Source organism: Crotalus tigris, unplaced genomic scaffold (assembly GCF_016545835.1).
Source record: "Crotalus tigris isolate CLP2741 ecotype Arizona unplaced genomic scaffold, ASM1654583v1 scf7180000021131.477146, whole genome shotgun sequence".
Taxonomy (NCBI): Eukaryota; Metazoa; Chordata; class Lepidosauria; order Squamata; family Viperidae; genus Crotalus; species Crotalus tigris.
Genome location: NW_024098363.1, coordinates 282,231 through 299,121, shown reverse-complemented (window position 1 = coordinate 299,121; position 16,891 = coordinate 282,231). Strand labels below are relative to the sequence as shown.

Sequence of the window (16,891 nt, the reverse complement as noted above, 5' to 3'; positions counted from 1 at the left end):
TCGTGGTGACCACTGCAATAGTTGAATAGTCACATCATGCTTTGCCAAAATCAGACAATCTGATTTCATATCCCCAGAATGACCATTTATAGATTTATGCAATGTTAGTTCAAACCATGAGTACAAACTGAAGATGTATCTCAAAACTAGTACAAATTAATCTGCTATTTGGGTTCATACATTATAAACAGGGAGACAATTCACTGGCTGCTGGGTTCACACATCTCACTAAACTATAACAGTTTTAAGTTAACATATTATATGATGACAGTCCCTGTGATTTACTTAACAATCCATAACTTAGTAAAATTATGACCTAAGTCACTGAAAGCCAAACATCATTACATTTCTACTACAGTTCTCTTATAGCAAATGTTTAGAACTGTAGTAAGACAGTTGTACTGATTGACTGGCCTTTATCATTGGTGACTATCATTGCTATTCCATTTGAATCAAGATTTGGCCCTTATGATGAAAAAAATTCTGAAGCTGTAACAAATATTTTGCTATATCACTATTACACATGTGCCATTTCAGCAATGATTCCCTATCTAATCAGCTTTCTCTGAATCTACTCTATATATTACACTTTGATTATATCAATGCTACAATTATTACGTTTTACTATGTTTTTATTGACTGTCTCAGAGTTTATTTGCTTTTGAGTTGGCCAATGACTATAATAAAATTTACTATTATTACTATTTAATGTTGGGCACGCCAATTTCATTCACAGGTTTTCTAAGGGTTGAAGTAAATTATCTTGGCAATGATATAATTACACCTGATATTTTCTGAATACAGAAAACAGGGATAGGGAAAATATGGTAAAGAATAAATGGATTTGATTAAGGAATATTTAACTGCTCCAGTCAGCAGGAGAATGTTTACTCTGAATTCTGCAACCTTATAGAATTAAATAGACGGAAATATTAAAATTTAAGTAGAATGTGCTTTTGTATGCTGATATAATGGCAGTTAAGAAGTCTTGGAAAATTACAAAAATATCAAATCAGTCATATTTCAGAAGAAGAGATAGTCATACAATCAGTGATCTTGGAACTTGAGATCAAGCCCAAAAATAAAGAATGAAAATGAGAAAAGGTGAAAATTAGCAAAATGTGAACTTACATCATTAAAAAAAAACCTGACATGCTGTTTGCCTCCACGTTTTCATTATTGAACTCCTTCAACTATCTTATACCTTTCACAAGAATTTCTAAATTTCTAAATCTAAGTAAGTTTTGCAGTAACAGGGATCAAATGGGAAAGCAAGGATAATTGGGAACCTAAGACACTGTTTTTATATTATTCTGTCCACATCTGGAGACCGTATATGACAATATACTACCTGTTTACGCACAGACTATGTTCTTATTGCCTAGCAGTACTAAGTCATGTCATAACAAGGTAGAAAATAATACTGTGGTCCTAAAATACTGGTCATTATAATGCTTCCTTAATTAAACTGAGAACAGTTGCATACATATACATCCCAAATGTAGATAATCTTCACTTGTAAGAGAACATGTAGTCATTTAACTTTTTACTTGAGGTAACCGATATTGTTTGAAAATGTGTTCACAGAAAATCTTTCTTGAACACATGCTCTTTCCATATTAAAAAAGTTAGAAAATGAAGACTGTTTGCCTGTCAAATGATCAAAATACTCACAGCAGTAGAAAGGCGAGAAGCTAATGTCATCTCCAAATTCCCTTTCAGCCCCAAGAGAGCTGGAACCAGGATAAATACTTCGGTCACATACTTGAAGACGTCCCAGTGCTGTAAAACCAAGGAAATCATCAAGATCTAGTAAGAGATTGTTCAACAAGGATTTATTTTTGAAATATATCATTAGAAATTCTAAGGTTTTTCAACACTTACCAAAAGATTCTGCCAAAGCAGACTGGCTATCAGAAAAAGAACTTAACTTGTTATGTTCTGCTATTTAGAACAGAAGATATTTGGCTATGCTTGGAAAATAGAATAAATTATTTTTATGTTGAAAAAGGGCAATAGAATATACATGTTGTGGAATGAGTCACAGAATCACAGAACTTCATGACTAATTATCAAGGCTTATTTGGCTTTAAAGAAGAAGCTGAATCAATTGCAACAAATGTATAAAAATGGGCATTAAAAATTGTCTCCTGCTTAATAGAGAGCAATCATCATCCTTTTGAAATGACAATCTAGAACATCTATGTTTTTAAGCTTTTAGAGCAAAGAGATATGAACAATACACTATGGCATACCTTGTGTGTGAAGTTTTATATGGGAGCATGATATAACATAACATCTGTATCTCTCTACTCTGAGAGCTTAAGCGAAAGTAGAGTATATATACCATTCTAACAGATTCTATATATTTTTTCCTGCAAATTCCAAATAGCTCCTAAAGTTAATACAATCTATATAAACATCTAAAGTTCAAGAGTTCATGAATTCAATTCATGGCAGAGGATTAACATCTCATTGAATAACATCTGGCTATCAATGTTCCAAATAGGACAAAATTGGTCACATAATGCCTGCTTCTTGGTAGTCAAGGTCTAGTTACAGAATTCAAAGTGATTAAAGCTACAATCTGGTCTACAAGGCCCTGAGACTAAAATTTACTGATCAGAATTGAGCATGTAAACACTGATAAAATTGCAGCTTATGAAATTTATCTGGTGTAGATAGAAGTCAAACACAGTAGTTCAGAACTCTAGATCAGAAACAGCAATAAGAAAGATTTTCCCCCACACTGTGCATTATTTTCATTTTTTTTAATTATATCTCGCCTTTCTTCCCATAAAGAGACTACAAGGATCTACATTCCAACTAAAACTTACATACACAAATGTGGGCAAAGGAAAAATTGAGGTAACTATAACAACAACAATAATAATAATAATAATAATAACAATAATAATAATAAAGTTGGAAGGGACCTTTTCCACTATCCAAAGACTTGTAAACATCCTGTCCCTTTATCCTGTCCTTTCCAGGATAAACTTGAACACTCTATATAAAGGGCAAAACATGGTTTTCTTCAGAAATGATAATTACAGAGCAAAGAGTTTTTGGAATAGAAAAGAAACCACAAAGGCCGCAGAGAAGGCATAAAGCCTTCAAAATAACACAAAATTAACTTTCCAGTAAGAATGGATCCCTAAGTTAAGAACCCAAGAAGAGCTGTGCTGGATCTAATCCAGCCTTCTGTATCCCCACAGCCAACAAGAGACTTATACGCAATCCACAAACAGGACATGACACAACTACATTCTTCCTCAACAACTATATGGAATAACCTATTGCCTCTATCCCAAACTACCTATAAAGGCATAACCACTGATATCCTTATCTTTCTTAGATTTGTCTAAACCTTTCTTTTAAATCTTCATCATTGCTTTCTATCATAATAGATTGATTCACACATTGCAATAAGCCACTGTTTATTTAATCATGGTTGTTGATTAAGCTATAGTTGCTGAATTTACACAACACTTTAGCAATAAGACTTCCACCATGAAATTATTTTCAAGTTGGTGTTTGCCAGGCCAGGATATATCAGTACTTTCAAAGTGAGATTTTGTTTTTACTTTACACACAATGATCTAAAGATGCAGATACCTTTACTTTTACTTTATTATTACTTTTAGTATTATCCTGTTTAGTTCCTATGCTGTAATATCTATGGCCCAATATCTATCTCCCACACAGGTCAGTTGTGCTTGTATAGTAGAAGTTCTGGTTAAGTTCTAGTAAAAAGCAAGAAAAAAGTTAAGGAGAAAGTGGCAAGAAGGTGACAAACAACAGGGAGAAAGCAGAACCACTTAACTTGTTTTTTGCATCCATCTTTACACAAAGGGAAAAAATAGTCCAACCTATCAAAAACAGTTTAAAAACACAAGTTAAGATAGGCAAGAAAATGTTAAGTGAGCACCTCTTCACCCTAGACAAGTTCAAATCACCAGGACCAGATGTATTACACCCCAAAAGTTCAAAAGGAAGATGTGATCTCAGAACCACTAAACTATATCTTTCAAAGATCCGTGAGCAATGGGTAACTACCAAAGGACTGGAAAGAGCTGATGTAGTTCCCATCTTCAAAAAAGGGGGAAAAAATGGATCCAGGAAACCTATCAGCCTGACCTCAATACCTGGGAGGATTCTGGAAAAGATAATCAAACAATGAATCAGCGAACACCTAGAGCAGTGATGGCGAACCTTTTAGAGACCGAGTGCCCAAACTGCAAACCAAAACCCACTTATTTATTGCTGGGTGCCAGGTGCATGTCCCACTGGGTGGGCGTGGCTGTGGTGATCATGGCAGATTGGGTGGGTGTGGCCAAGGTGGGCGTGATCACCTCAATGTTGTTTGTGGGGAGCGATGCGTGTGGGGGGTGGGCAGGGTTGGGGAAGATCCATAGGGTCTCTGACAGGTAGGGCGGTAGGCAGGAGGCTCGTCCAATGGGGTGAGGTGAGGCAGAGTGGGGGTGCCATTGCCATGGGGCAAGGCAAGGGCCGGGGTGGTTTCTGCCTGACACCATTGGCCTCTGCACACAGAGGCCAGCGAGTGCATGGGGGCCGACAGTGTCCATCAGCAGCCACAGCCTGCTGACCCCTCGACTGGCACACTCTGGGGCTTCACAGCCCGCCACTAGCAGTTCAAAGAAGCCATCTCTGAGATGGATGGCCAGCCAACGGCTGAGGAGGTAATGCAGTGGGTTGTGCCCGGGAAAAGGAGAGCATTAAGACCAGGAAGGACAGGATGGGAGGGAGGGAAACCAGCCGTGCCGGGATGCATCCAGCCACGTGGGAACTTGGCGAGTTAGCAGGAGGCTGGTTGAAGAGAGACGGTTGCCATCTACTGGGCATGGCACGCATGCCCACAGAGAAGGCTCTGAGTGCCGCCTCTGGCACACGTGCCATAGGTTTGCCACCACTGACCTAGAGGCAAATAAAGTCATTACCAAAAGGCAACATGGCTTTGTCAAAAACAGATCATGCCAGACAAATCTTATTACACTCTTTTACCAAGTGACAAAATTAGTGGACCAGAGGAATGCTTTGGATATAATTTACTTGGTCTTCAGTAAGGCATTTGATAAAGTAGATCACAACCTACTAAGATAGAAAAATGTGGATTAGATAGCATCACCACCAGATGGATTCGTAGCTGGCTGACTGGCCGTGCTCAGTGTGTGGTCTTCAAAATGGAACTGCATCTACATGGAGTGAAGTATATAGAGAGGTGCCTCAGGGCTCTGTTCTGGGCCCACTGCTCTTCAACATCATCATCAATGATTTGGATGAGGGGATAGATGGGGAACTCATCAAATTTGCAGACGACACCAAGCTGGCAGGAATAGCTAACACTCCAGAAGATAGGCTTAAGATACAGAAGGATCTTGACAGACTTGAACACTGGGCGCTATCTAACAAAATGAAATTCAATGGTGAAAAAAGCAAGGTTCTACATTTAGGCAAGAAAAACCAAATGCATAGGTATAGTATAGGTGGTACCTTGCTCAATAGTAGTAACTGTGAGAGGGATCTCGGAGTCCTAGTGGACAATCACTTAAATATGAGCCAGCAGTGTGCTACAGCTGCCAAAAAAGCCAACACAGTGCTAAGCTGCATTAACAGAGGGATAGAATCAAGATCATGTGAAGTGTTAATACCACTTTACAATGGCTTGATAAGGCCTTGGAATAGCATCCAGTTTTGGTCACCACGATGTAAAAAAGATATTGAGACTCTAGAAAGAGTACAGAGAAAAGCAACAAAGATGATTAGGAGACTGGAGGCTAAAACATATAAGAAATGGTTGCTGGAATTTCGTATGTCTAGTTTAATGAAGAGAAGTATTGGGGGTAACATGACAGCAGTGTTCCAATATCTCAGGGGTTGCCACAAGGGAGAGGGAGTCAAGCTATTCTTCAAAGCACCTGAAGGCAAGACAAGAGCAACGGATGGAAACTGAGCAAAGAGAGAAGCAACCTAGAACTAAGGAGAAATTTCCTGACAGAACAATTAATCAGTGGAACAACCTGCCTCCAGACGCTGTGAATGCTCCAACCGTGGAGGTTTTTAAGAACAGACTGGACAGCCCTTTGTCTGAAATGGTATAGGATTTCCTGCCTGAGCAGGGGGTTGGACTAGATGACCTCCAAGGTCCCTTCCAACTTTATTATTATTATTAAGATTACAAAGATTTCTTCCCTGAAATTCCAGGGGATTCAGGATGTGGACAGATGTGAACCCAAGAACTTAACTAACCTTAGAAACAACTAATCAATTCACAGCTGAAGATACTGAAAGCAACTGGAACTGAGAATAACACTTTCAGGAAACCACAGATTATTTTCTTTCCAAACAGAGATCTGTTCTTCAAAAACAGCTTTCTCAGTTAAAATTCACAGTTTTAAAATATCTATAAAGTTTAGCATTGCTTTTTACCCATAGAAACAGGGTATTTAACTATGACCTCTACAGATGTTTTTTTACCCACTGTAGTGCAATCTTTTAAAAGTCATGGACTGAGGCCAACAAGTTCTTCTACCTCAATGATTATTTTTAGTGCTGACTGGCAGGGAATTATGCAACACTACAGTGAAGACTTCTTGGTTGAATATCTCTGTTTCTACATGCACGAAAGCACTGTGGGATTTCGTCTGACAACATTTGTGGGCATATTTATTAAATCTGTATGCTACTGAATCTTTTCAGAATCATGGTGTTTTACAGTTAAAAAAATACTTTGATGAAAGGAAAGGGGAAATTTCAACTCCTAGAATGCATTGTTACATTTATTTGTTCAATTTACATTTCATGTTTTTTTTCAGCTATGAAATGATTAGTAGTTTCTAAGGATAGTTAAGAGAAAAGACTTGTCTTAGATTGAAAAGGATGGAAAAGATGTATGGCCCTCCAATAACAAGTCCATATATTTCAGGCCCTTCCCTTTATCTTTATGCAACTTTCAAGTAGCTAAAGTCAGATTTGTTCAAAATTATGCATTTTCTACTGTAATCTGTGACTAGAAAACCTCAAAATATATTGTCTATTCGAGGTACTATCAACAAAGACCAATTCATTCATCAACCACTTTTGCCTCTAAAGGGGATCTAAATTATCTGACATATAAAAATCCATCAATATCAATATCCAAGCTGGTTTAACAGGCTGTACAGGCCTATTCTGAAATTTATCTGCCTGAGATGCTTAAATAAATAAAAAGACATGGATTATACTGAACCATTAATACTTGTTAATCTTAAGACTAGCTCAACAGCAATTTTGCATTTTTGTATTAATTACATCCTATTCCTGTAATCACCTGTTGGTTCTCTTCAATTCCCATTCACAGAACATTTTATTTGTTCCACAAAAGGAAATCTGTTTTGATTTCAACATCCAAAGACCAGACAAGTTCCACACGATCACCTCAAAAGGATGATAAGGGAGAGGAAGGGAAGAAAGAGAATATAAACTGCACATATTCTGACTCAGGCAACACATTATTTACAGTTCACCTCCCATGAGTGATCATTACAAGCAAAATAGGAGGAAAATTACAACCATTAGACAGTAGTTCAGCTTTGTGTCTCAGGACAATTATGTAAATAAATAGAAAGATTCTGTAAGTAATGGAAATGCCATGCATGCCACTTTTGTATATGTGGGGCACAAACTTGTAACAACAGCAAAACAACCTTTGGCATAACTTTAACAAATTCATCTACCCTTAGTTATCTTATCTGTATTTTCACAGAACACTGCAAATACTAATAATGAATTATGTATTTTTACTTGGGGAAGGGCATCTTCTGAATAGCAAATAACACTGAAACCTGATATACTCAAAGCACATGACCTGTGAAACCATAGTACAGATTTCTCAGTAACCATTCCCAGAGTCAGGCAGTGGGAGGGCAAGTGGGTATTAATGCAGACAAGCCCCTGGATGGAACTTTTCTAGTTCTGAAATTTAGTGCCTCACAATCCATTAGCTTAGTGCTCTTGAGCAGTACTGGAGCTTCAACTTTTTCCAAAGCAGTTCTAACATTTTATCTATAAATAAGCATGCTTTGGTTATTAAAGCAACTCTTTTATATGCTGGTCCCCAAATACTATAAATTCTGATCAGAAGTTAAGTAGGATTGTGGGTTACTTGCAGGTAATTTTAAAAAATGATCAAATCATAATTTGTATATACGGTAATAGTTCTTCAGAATTTCCACATCAAATTGAAAAACTAGTTCAAATTGAAATAACACTGGATTCCTATCTCCATTAAGACAACCAAAATATGCTTCAAGAGATGTTTCATTGTATTCAACATAGAAATACAACTCACTTTATATAAACAGTACCTACTATCCATCAATTCACAAGGAGATAAAAGTCCTTTTACATAAAGCAGTGACCATTCTCCTATCTGCATTTTTCAGAATTAGAGCTCATGCATAACCATCTTAACTCATGCCTTTACCACACCCCTTTAGCAAACCAATCTTTGATTAGTACCAAGAGATACTTGAAGATCTTTAAATGGCTAAGGGGGAACCTGATCATTACAGAGCCACTGTTCATCACAGTGCCAAAGCACTATATTCCATCATAGTAATCTTTTACCCAGGATTCTCTCCATTAAGGATAAAACTGTACATATTTCATAACACCAGGAACTTTGGCTTCATGGAGTTGATGAACAGAGCTGCAGGAGCAGAAATGTTAGCTCTTGGCATGCCTGAAAAAAATTAGCCACTAGAATTTAATAGTTTGTACTTGTATAGCCTAATCTATTTTTCCTAAGAAAAAATGTTTCCTGTTAATTTAAAGTCTTCTTGGTAGTCTTAACCAATCTTCCGCTAAAGGTTACTCAGAAAAAAAACGCACAGCTTCCTTCAGCTTGTTCAAAGGCTGAGCTATTCAAAAGTTTTTTTCTGAATCCTAACGTAGCTCTTAGATCTCAAAAACTATGACTTATTAAGATACTGGAATATCATTCATAGCTTTTATATAAGCTTTCTGACAATATGTTCTCAGAGCAGTCCACAAGTATAAAATAAAGAAGCACCATAAAAGAAATTGCAGCTTAAAATCAACATCTGTTTCACACAGTGGTTACAGATATACCACCTAAACACGGGATTTCAGTTCAAAATGCTAATCTGAAGCACAAAAAAAAGGCATTGTAATCAAAATGACTTTACAAAAAACACTGCTCAACTGCTTTAGGTAGGGACATTCCATTTTATGATATTTCAACCAAGAAAGCTTTATTGTTCATTGCTATCAATCTCACTTCACTGGAAGGTGAAGAAAACTGGAGCAAAGCATCTGAAAAGAATCTCAAGGATACATTGGACCCTAATCTCAAGCTATAAAAGTTATCCTGTATTTATTTAGAATTTCCTATTCAAGCTCTATGTCTGACAGATGCTAGAAATACAGGTAATCCTTGATTTACACATTTGTTTAGTGACGGTTCGAAGTTACAATGGCACTAAAAGAAGTGACTTATGACTGTTTTTTTCACACTTATGATAGTTGCAGCAACCCCATGGTCACATGATCAAAATTCAGACATTTGGCAACTGACTCATATTTATGTCAGCTGCAGTGTCCTGGGTTCATGTGATCACTTTTTGCTAGCTTCTGACAAGAAAAATCAATGGGAAAGCCAGATTCACTTAACAACCTTGTTACTAACTTAACTGCAATGATTCACTTAACAGTTGTGGAAAGAAGGGTTACTATGTTTTTTTTCTGAACATAGTATTTAATGCTGGCTCAGTTGAATACATGTTGTAACAAAAGGAAATATTATAACTGCCTAAGAAATAATTGTTATTCCTTGGACATAACACTTAAAACCAAGATCACTTGATGATAGCATGCCAATGATCATTTCCTATAAAAGTCGCAAGTTAGATTCTGCAAATCCAAAGATCTACTCCTGAATAAAGGAAACGAACAATAATCCTGAACTTTAATATGACCCAATCACAAATTCTCATTGCCCAATAATTCAGAAGACAGTGACACTGGAATCCTAGAAATTCAGTTAGTTCATTTGAAAAGTGGGTTACTCTCATGTCAGCTAGGACTTCAACAAGTCTGCGGGAAGCCTCAACTGGGCTTGCCTTAATATTTATTGTACAGAAAGAGGAATTTGGGCACTGCCAAATCAGTATTTAACACTGCAAAAACTTTAGGACGCTTCTGAATTCTCAGCTATAAGATATCTTTTGGCCACCACCAATTGCTCTGATTTGTCAACATTTAAATCATTACCAGTTTTGATCACTGGCTTCTTAATTACAAATTACTGCAACTGATGTACAGTTTTGAAGATACAAAGAAAATACTGAAAACGTTCTAGTTACTTAAAACATTTTCCTTCTATTTCAAATGAGTTTTGAGGAGAATCCTGAAAATATTGTAAAATACTCCTCGATAACAAGAGATATAAACTTATTGGAATTGCTTAAAACTGAGAATAAATAGGAGAATAAAGAATGAATAGAGTTTCATTTAGGAACTGCAAATATTCTTTCCCCCTTAATCCTTAAGGTGGGATTCTTATTTAAGAATTCTTATTGATTCTTATTTATTGATTCTTATTTAAGAATCAATTAAGAAATAACAGCAGTATGTCTGACTCCAGAATGTGCAGTTTACTAACTTGAAGTGAAATTTTAAGACTTATACTTGCTTAGTATTTAACTGATACAAGGAATGGGATCAAGCCACTTGCAGTAGACTTACAGACTCAGAAGGATCTCATACCGTACTTTGTGAAAGAGTTCAGTCTTACCTGAACAATATCCAGCACCATCCCAGCAGCTACTGTTCCAAACCCTGCCAGCAGGAATGGAAAAAGGACTTGTAGACCAATAGAAAAGGAAGTCTCTTTGAGAGGAGAGGTTGGTTCTGGACCCCGGTCTGTACTAGTATCATCACTTTCAGTAGCTTGACTGCCATTTTCCAGCAGGGCATCCTCTTCACGCACCCCTTTTGCATTGGCTCGGGATTCTATCACCACCACTTCCATGCCTCGTCCTCCTTCTGGTTCTAAAAAATCAGAAGACTCAACGAGATGTTCTCGGTCAGGACTGGATAGACAGTCTATAGGCCCAGCCACAATGGGCAGCACCACTCCATTGGCATGATGAGCCTCTTTTAGTTCCATCTTAAATGTTATGTTGCACAATTATGTAGTTCTTCTTTATGTAGTACTGAAGCCAACTGTTAGGACAACAGACTTCTGCTTGTGGGTTAAGCTGATATGGCTTTTGGCACATAGAAGCCAAGTCCTCCAACTCTAGTATTCTGTCCTTAATTGAAAGGTTGGCACCCTTAAGAAAAACCCCCATCAAGCACAATTCAGAAGTGAAGATGTCAGACACAGAGCCAGCAGAGAAACTACAATAGTTTCCAATCCAATCAAATCCACTATGGTTCACTTTGCCTGTAATTTAACTTCCAGCAAAGAATATCCAGCACACTTAAAACACAACGTAAAACACCCAGATTATTGATTTCTTTGGTCTGCAATTTTCCAGAACATAATCCAAAGTGGTGTGCTGATTTCAGGCTCTGTTTCACTGTGACTGCTAGGAACAGTTTAGCTGCTCTTCAGAGTGGAGAAAAGAGATCCTTCAACAAGGCACTTTGTATAAAAGTCTTTAAAAATAGCATGAAATGAATTTGGATCCAAGCTTTTAAAAAAAACAACCAAGATAAATAGAATAAAATCTGAATTCAGCTTTGTAAGTCTACTACTACTGAGCGATTTGAAGGAAAAAAGTCAAACTCTTATATTACCTCTTTTCGAGAATGGAGAATGCTAGTTCTGTCAGAGCTGACATGCTGCTATGTGACTCTAGGCGATTATGAAAGGCTTGGTTAACATCTTGCCGTCTCCCAACTCCAAGTTCGTATTCTTGTAGGACAACTAGGTTATTGGTTGCCTGTAAGAAGAGCCGCCCGTTTCTCTGAAAGGATATCTTGCACTTTACAACTGAGGTCAATTAAGCTTTTTATTTAAAGCAGCATGAAGTCCCTGGATAGGCTTACACTGCAAGCTTGTCCAATTACAAAGTATTTCATAGACTCTTCATGGATTATATTGGTCTCACCTTAAATATAGAAAAATGGAAAAGACAAAAATTTCAATAATTACAGAAAAACTGTTTCATTTCATTTTGTTCTCCGTTCCCGTGTATTAGCTTTACTTTCCCTATGCTAGTAAAAAGCAAAAAACCCTATATGCATAGATATGGTACTATAACAGCAGCTGTAAAGGAAGAGGCCCACGTGCTATCACCATCATATCTGCCCAGTCCCTACTTCTCTTTTTTATGTTAAATGTCATTTAAGATTGTTATATAGCAGAGTACCAGGACATCTTCCATATATATATTTCATGCAGAGGATGAGACTATTACAGTATTTGTTGTGTAACCTAGTGTAACTTCAGCCAGTGAATATATGACCTAGTGTAACTAGTGTAACTTCAGCCAATGAATATTGTTGAAGTTGTAGGTAGTGGACAAGCTACATCTTTGGAGCAGTTTGGGGACATGAAGCCAAACCTCTTGACAGTTTTTCTCTGGAATAAGTATAGAAGTAGGGAAACATGATACAACAGAAACATGAATGTGTTAATGAATGTACATTACTGCCCTCTGCTGTGCTGTGTGCTTGATGCTTTTTTACTCCAACAGCTAATTGTTGTGAATAAATTTTACTTTAGAGCCTAAGTTCCATGTTCTGTTTTCTGACCCTGTTTGCAAACACTCTAATCCAGGGGTCCTCAACCTTGGCAACTTTAAGACTTGTGGACTTCTGGGAGTTGAAGTCCACAAGTCTTAAAGTTGCCAAGGTTGAGGACCCCTGCTCTAATCCATATTTTATTAAATTAACCCTAACTCATAAGCTCACGCAACATACTAAAACATAGATTGACCACACTAGAAGAGTTTGTAATAAACCTTGGATCCAAGCTTTACACTGCAATACACTGAGTCACAAATTATCCAATCTCATTTTAGACCAACATGTGCAAATACCCAGCTATAAATTAAAAGATCTGCACTTACCATTGTGTTTTGTGGCTTAGTATGCTGTGCTAATTTATCCATAATAGTGAGTAAATCATGATTAAGTTAGTATGACTTAGCGCACTATATAAAAACAGCCAGAGTTTCATTATATCAACAGGGCCAGGTAACAGTTTCCTTGAGCTTTAGTTCTCCAACTTCTCATGTAGGTGCACTTCTCCAAATTCTTACACATAACTTACTGAAGTGGTTTAATGAGCTACTTTTATATGTGTACAAGGAATTATACAGGTAACAAGTCACTTCAACACATCATAGCTCAACATATTTTTAACTGCTTTTTACTAAATTCTAAAAGCAATTATATTGTCATTAGGTAGTATTTTTAAACCAACTGAACATCAACCAGTCATATTGTCAAAGTTCTGTAAGAATATATGCGTTCCCACTGTTCCATGAGCATAGTATTTTTGTATTAAACTTTGAAACTGCCAAGCTTCCTTATGTTCTATTTGCAATTGGCATTACTTATTGATTTATTAAACAAACCTGGGAACTTGCTATGCTAGTATAAGCAATAAATAACATGTTTTTGAAAGAGGGCCTTCAAGAGACTTTAAATCCAAGGCTGAAAGTTCATGCATAAGGAATGAACACTGGGCAGACTTGTGCTCAGACAGCTATGTAATCCAACTTTAATATTCAAAGAAAGTTGGAATATGCCATCTTCACCTAGGCTTTTAAGTGAGGGAGAGTCAGACCTAATACTTCATTGTGCTTGCCATCTTTTCTTTATTTTACTATAATTGATTGTTGCAAGCTATGCAGAGATGTGTAGCATACACATTTAATAAATTATTATGTATGAGTTAGGCAATGGCTTCTTAATCATTGTTACATGAAATAAAGATAACCTAATATGCTACCATCAAGTTTCACAAATACTTTCTGAAAGTGACATTCTGTCTTATGTCAATGCATCTTCTTTCCTTTCTTAATATCTCTTAGCAGCCCACATCCTGGCACCATCCACAGGCCTTGATATTTGTAATGACTTTACACCTTTCATCAGAAAGTCAGATTCACTTCATGTATAATATAGTTAGAAACATCCCTTAATGCTCTTTATGGCACTCTAATCCCTATTGTCAGCATCCTATTAGGCAATCCAGGGAAAGATCCCAGTTACTCAAAACACACACCCTAACCTGCTTATCCTTCTCTTTCCCGTATCACTCTGCCGTCAACAAAACCTTCCCTTCCCCAAAGAACTGCATCCCTATAAGTGGTACCCACAAGGGACTGTTACCCCGCCAAAGACGTGAAGAGCCGTCTACTTTTATGTGGACTCCATTTCTTTAACCAGCATCTCATTTATTTATCCAAAATAAATCAGGCTCCCTAGCTGGTCCTCCAACCGAAATACAAGTCCCTGATGCAAAGAGAAGGCGACTGAAGAAAAAGAGAGGCGGCAGCAGGAAGACGGAAAAAAACCAACCACTGAATAGGTATTTATAACCCACCCACCCCCCAATACACACACTCCAATCTCCACTGCTTTATACTTTTAAAGCCTCTTCTGGAAACTGCATCTTTACTCCACCACTTACTACCTTGCCTTAGTTCCCCTTGAGTAGCGAATGAGCCTACCTGCATCCCAATTCGGCTTCCTGATTCCACTTCTGGGTTCCGCTATCCAGCTTCCCTCCTCTCTCACCTCTCCCTACAACCGCTGGCTTACAATTAAAGCTGGGACCGACAAGCGGCTGCTGCGAGCTGAGCAGGGGAGGGCGGGTTAAATATAAACCCCGCCCAAACTCAGGGAATTGACATCATCCGCCTCCAATGCTTGTCCGCCTATTTATCGATTATTGGTTCTACACGAACGACGATTCCAAACTCCTGGAGCGGATTGGTAGCTGCTCTAGCCAACTGCAGCAGGGGAGGAGGCGGACTTTGCAGGACGCCTTCCCTTCTTGCCGTGAAGAGAGACGGAAAATGGGCTGCAGGCTTGGCAGAGTGGGAGCCAATCACGTATTGCCTGCGAATGCCGCGGCGTTCCTTTCCTGGGGAGTTTCGGCAGCTGTTCGGAATGGGGTGTGCGAGGAACTGGCGCCTTGGGAAAGAGCATTTGGATAGCAGGCAATACGTGGAGAAGGCGAGCGAAAAGCACTTATCAATCGAAGGTAGCGGAATAAAACAATTACAGCTTTAGAGCGTAAGACGGAGAATAACCTTTTAAAATATCACTTACCTAAAACGAACATCCCTGAAAGCGGAAAACTAGCTCTTCAGGGAGAAGGACTTTATTCCCAGAGAGACTAGTTTCTGTTCCCCAAAAAGGGAGTGTTTTCTCAACGGGTTTGTATTTTTCAACGGGTAGCTGCACTTGGCAGACCTTATTAGAGCCTAGAAGCAGGCAGAGTGGCGCCATGTTAAGACTTGGGTAGTAGACCACCAGGTAACTCCGGTGTTGTAAACTACTTTGGAGAAATTCATTAGGGAAGAAGGCAATGGCAAAGCACTTCTGTAAGGCTGCCTAGAAAACATCATGATGTGGCTAGTAACACTGACTGGTCTTTCTGTTTACGTTTGCAATTAGTATAAAATGATTCATTTTACCTTGAGGTAGAATGATTCAGTGTGCAAATGATACTGTTACGTTGTAGTACATATACAACCAATCCTGGAACTCTTGAAAATAAAAATAAAGGAGTTTAACTGCTAACGGTACAGATTTCCATTTATTTCAAGGTGAAGGACTTCCAAGAAGAATGCTTAAAATATAATCTGAGAGCATCAGTTAAATGACTTATGGAAAACCTTTCAAAATTTCCACACCTGTTTTTTTTAAAAAGATAACTAGCTTATTCACTCTGCATATGCTAGCTAGAAGAAAGAAATACTAAACTCCTAGAGCTAAAGAAATGCTGTTACTTTATTATACAGTATTACTTCATATATCCATAGGGTATCTGGACATTTTAAACATATTTTTAGATCAAATCTGATGCATTTAGAGGAATTAGCTTCCCCCCTTTTTCCTCTCCCCTTAAAATAGCACATTCTTTTCAAAGTAAAAATACAATACATAAAGATTATATCTTATAAATTATTGTCAGAAATGTAAAAACACCAAAGAATCATCGGAAGCCTGCCCAATAAAAATAGGAAGATGTGTTTCTAAAGCTTAATTAAGTCTGTTCCTCATTTGCAATTACCATACAGGTAGTCCTCGAATTGAGCTTAAAATTTCTGTCGCTAAGCAAGGCAGTTGAGTTTTGCCCTGTTTTATGACCTTTCTTGCCACAATTGTTAAGTTAGTAGCATGGTTGTTAAGTGAATCTGGCTTCCCCATTTACTTTGACCCAGAGACACTGCAACTGTTTTAAAAAATATGGAAAGGGGAAACTATCATAAATATGTTATCCATGCTAAATGAGAGAGAAAAGGCATTTTTAGCATTTAATTTTCTTACTTTTTATATTTCTCAAAAGTTTGTACTGTTTGTAAGCCACCAGAGTTACTTATTAGTGAGATCGATGGCACGTCAATTTAATAAAAAGTCATTTTTCTGTGATTATTATAATATTTTGGGGAAAACTGATGGAAAATTGCTTGATTTTTTTCCCTTATATTTTTACAAATAAAATGGTTAGGAAAACTTGCTTTTTTTGTTAAAAACAAAACATTCAAGAAAGGGGAATGATCCCACAGAATATTATTTCTTTACCACCGTCATGGAGACTGAGCTGAGTAAGATGCCAAAGTTTTCAGGTACTTTTGAAAGCAGAAACCATTAATAGTTATTAACTTTTATCAGTCAG

The 16,891-nt window shown here is 37.5% G+C and overlaps 1 protein-coding gene and 1 long non-coding RNA gene across 8 annotated transcripts in view; one reads left to right on the top strand and one right to left on the bottom strand.

The window, feature by feature from the left end:
- SLC41A1 (solute carrier family 41 member 1) overlaps positions 1-14,851 on the bottom strand; it is a 41,754-nt gene extending 26,903 nt beyond the window's left edge. For both annotated transcript variants that reach the window (XM_039369460.1, XM_039369461.1), the window contains exons 1-3: positions 14,715-14,851; positions 10,817-12,140; positions 1,675-1,782 (exon numbers count right to left, since the gene is read on the bottom strand). In XM_039369460.1, coding sequence (XP_039225394.1) covers positions 1,675-1,782; positions 10,817-11,191 — 483 coding nt within the window. In that variant the 5' untranslated portion in view covers positions 11,192-12,140; positions 14,715-14,851. The remainder of the gene's footprint in view (positions 1-1,674; positions 1,783-10,816; positions 12,141-14,714) is intronic.
- Positions 14,852-15,037: 186 nt separating this feature from the next.
- The window catches only part of LOC120320047, a 122,899-nt gene continuing 121,045 nt past the window's right edge, over positions 15,038-16,891 (top strand). For all 6 annotated transcript variants that reach the window (XR_005559874.1, XR_005559873.1, XR_005559871.1 and 3 more), the window contains exon 1: positions 15,038-15,250. This is a non-coding gene — a long non-coding RNA (uncharacterized LOC120320047). The remainder of the gene's footprint in view (positions 15,251-16,891) is intronic.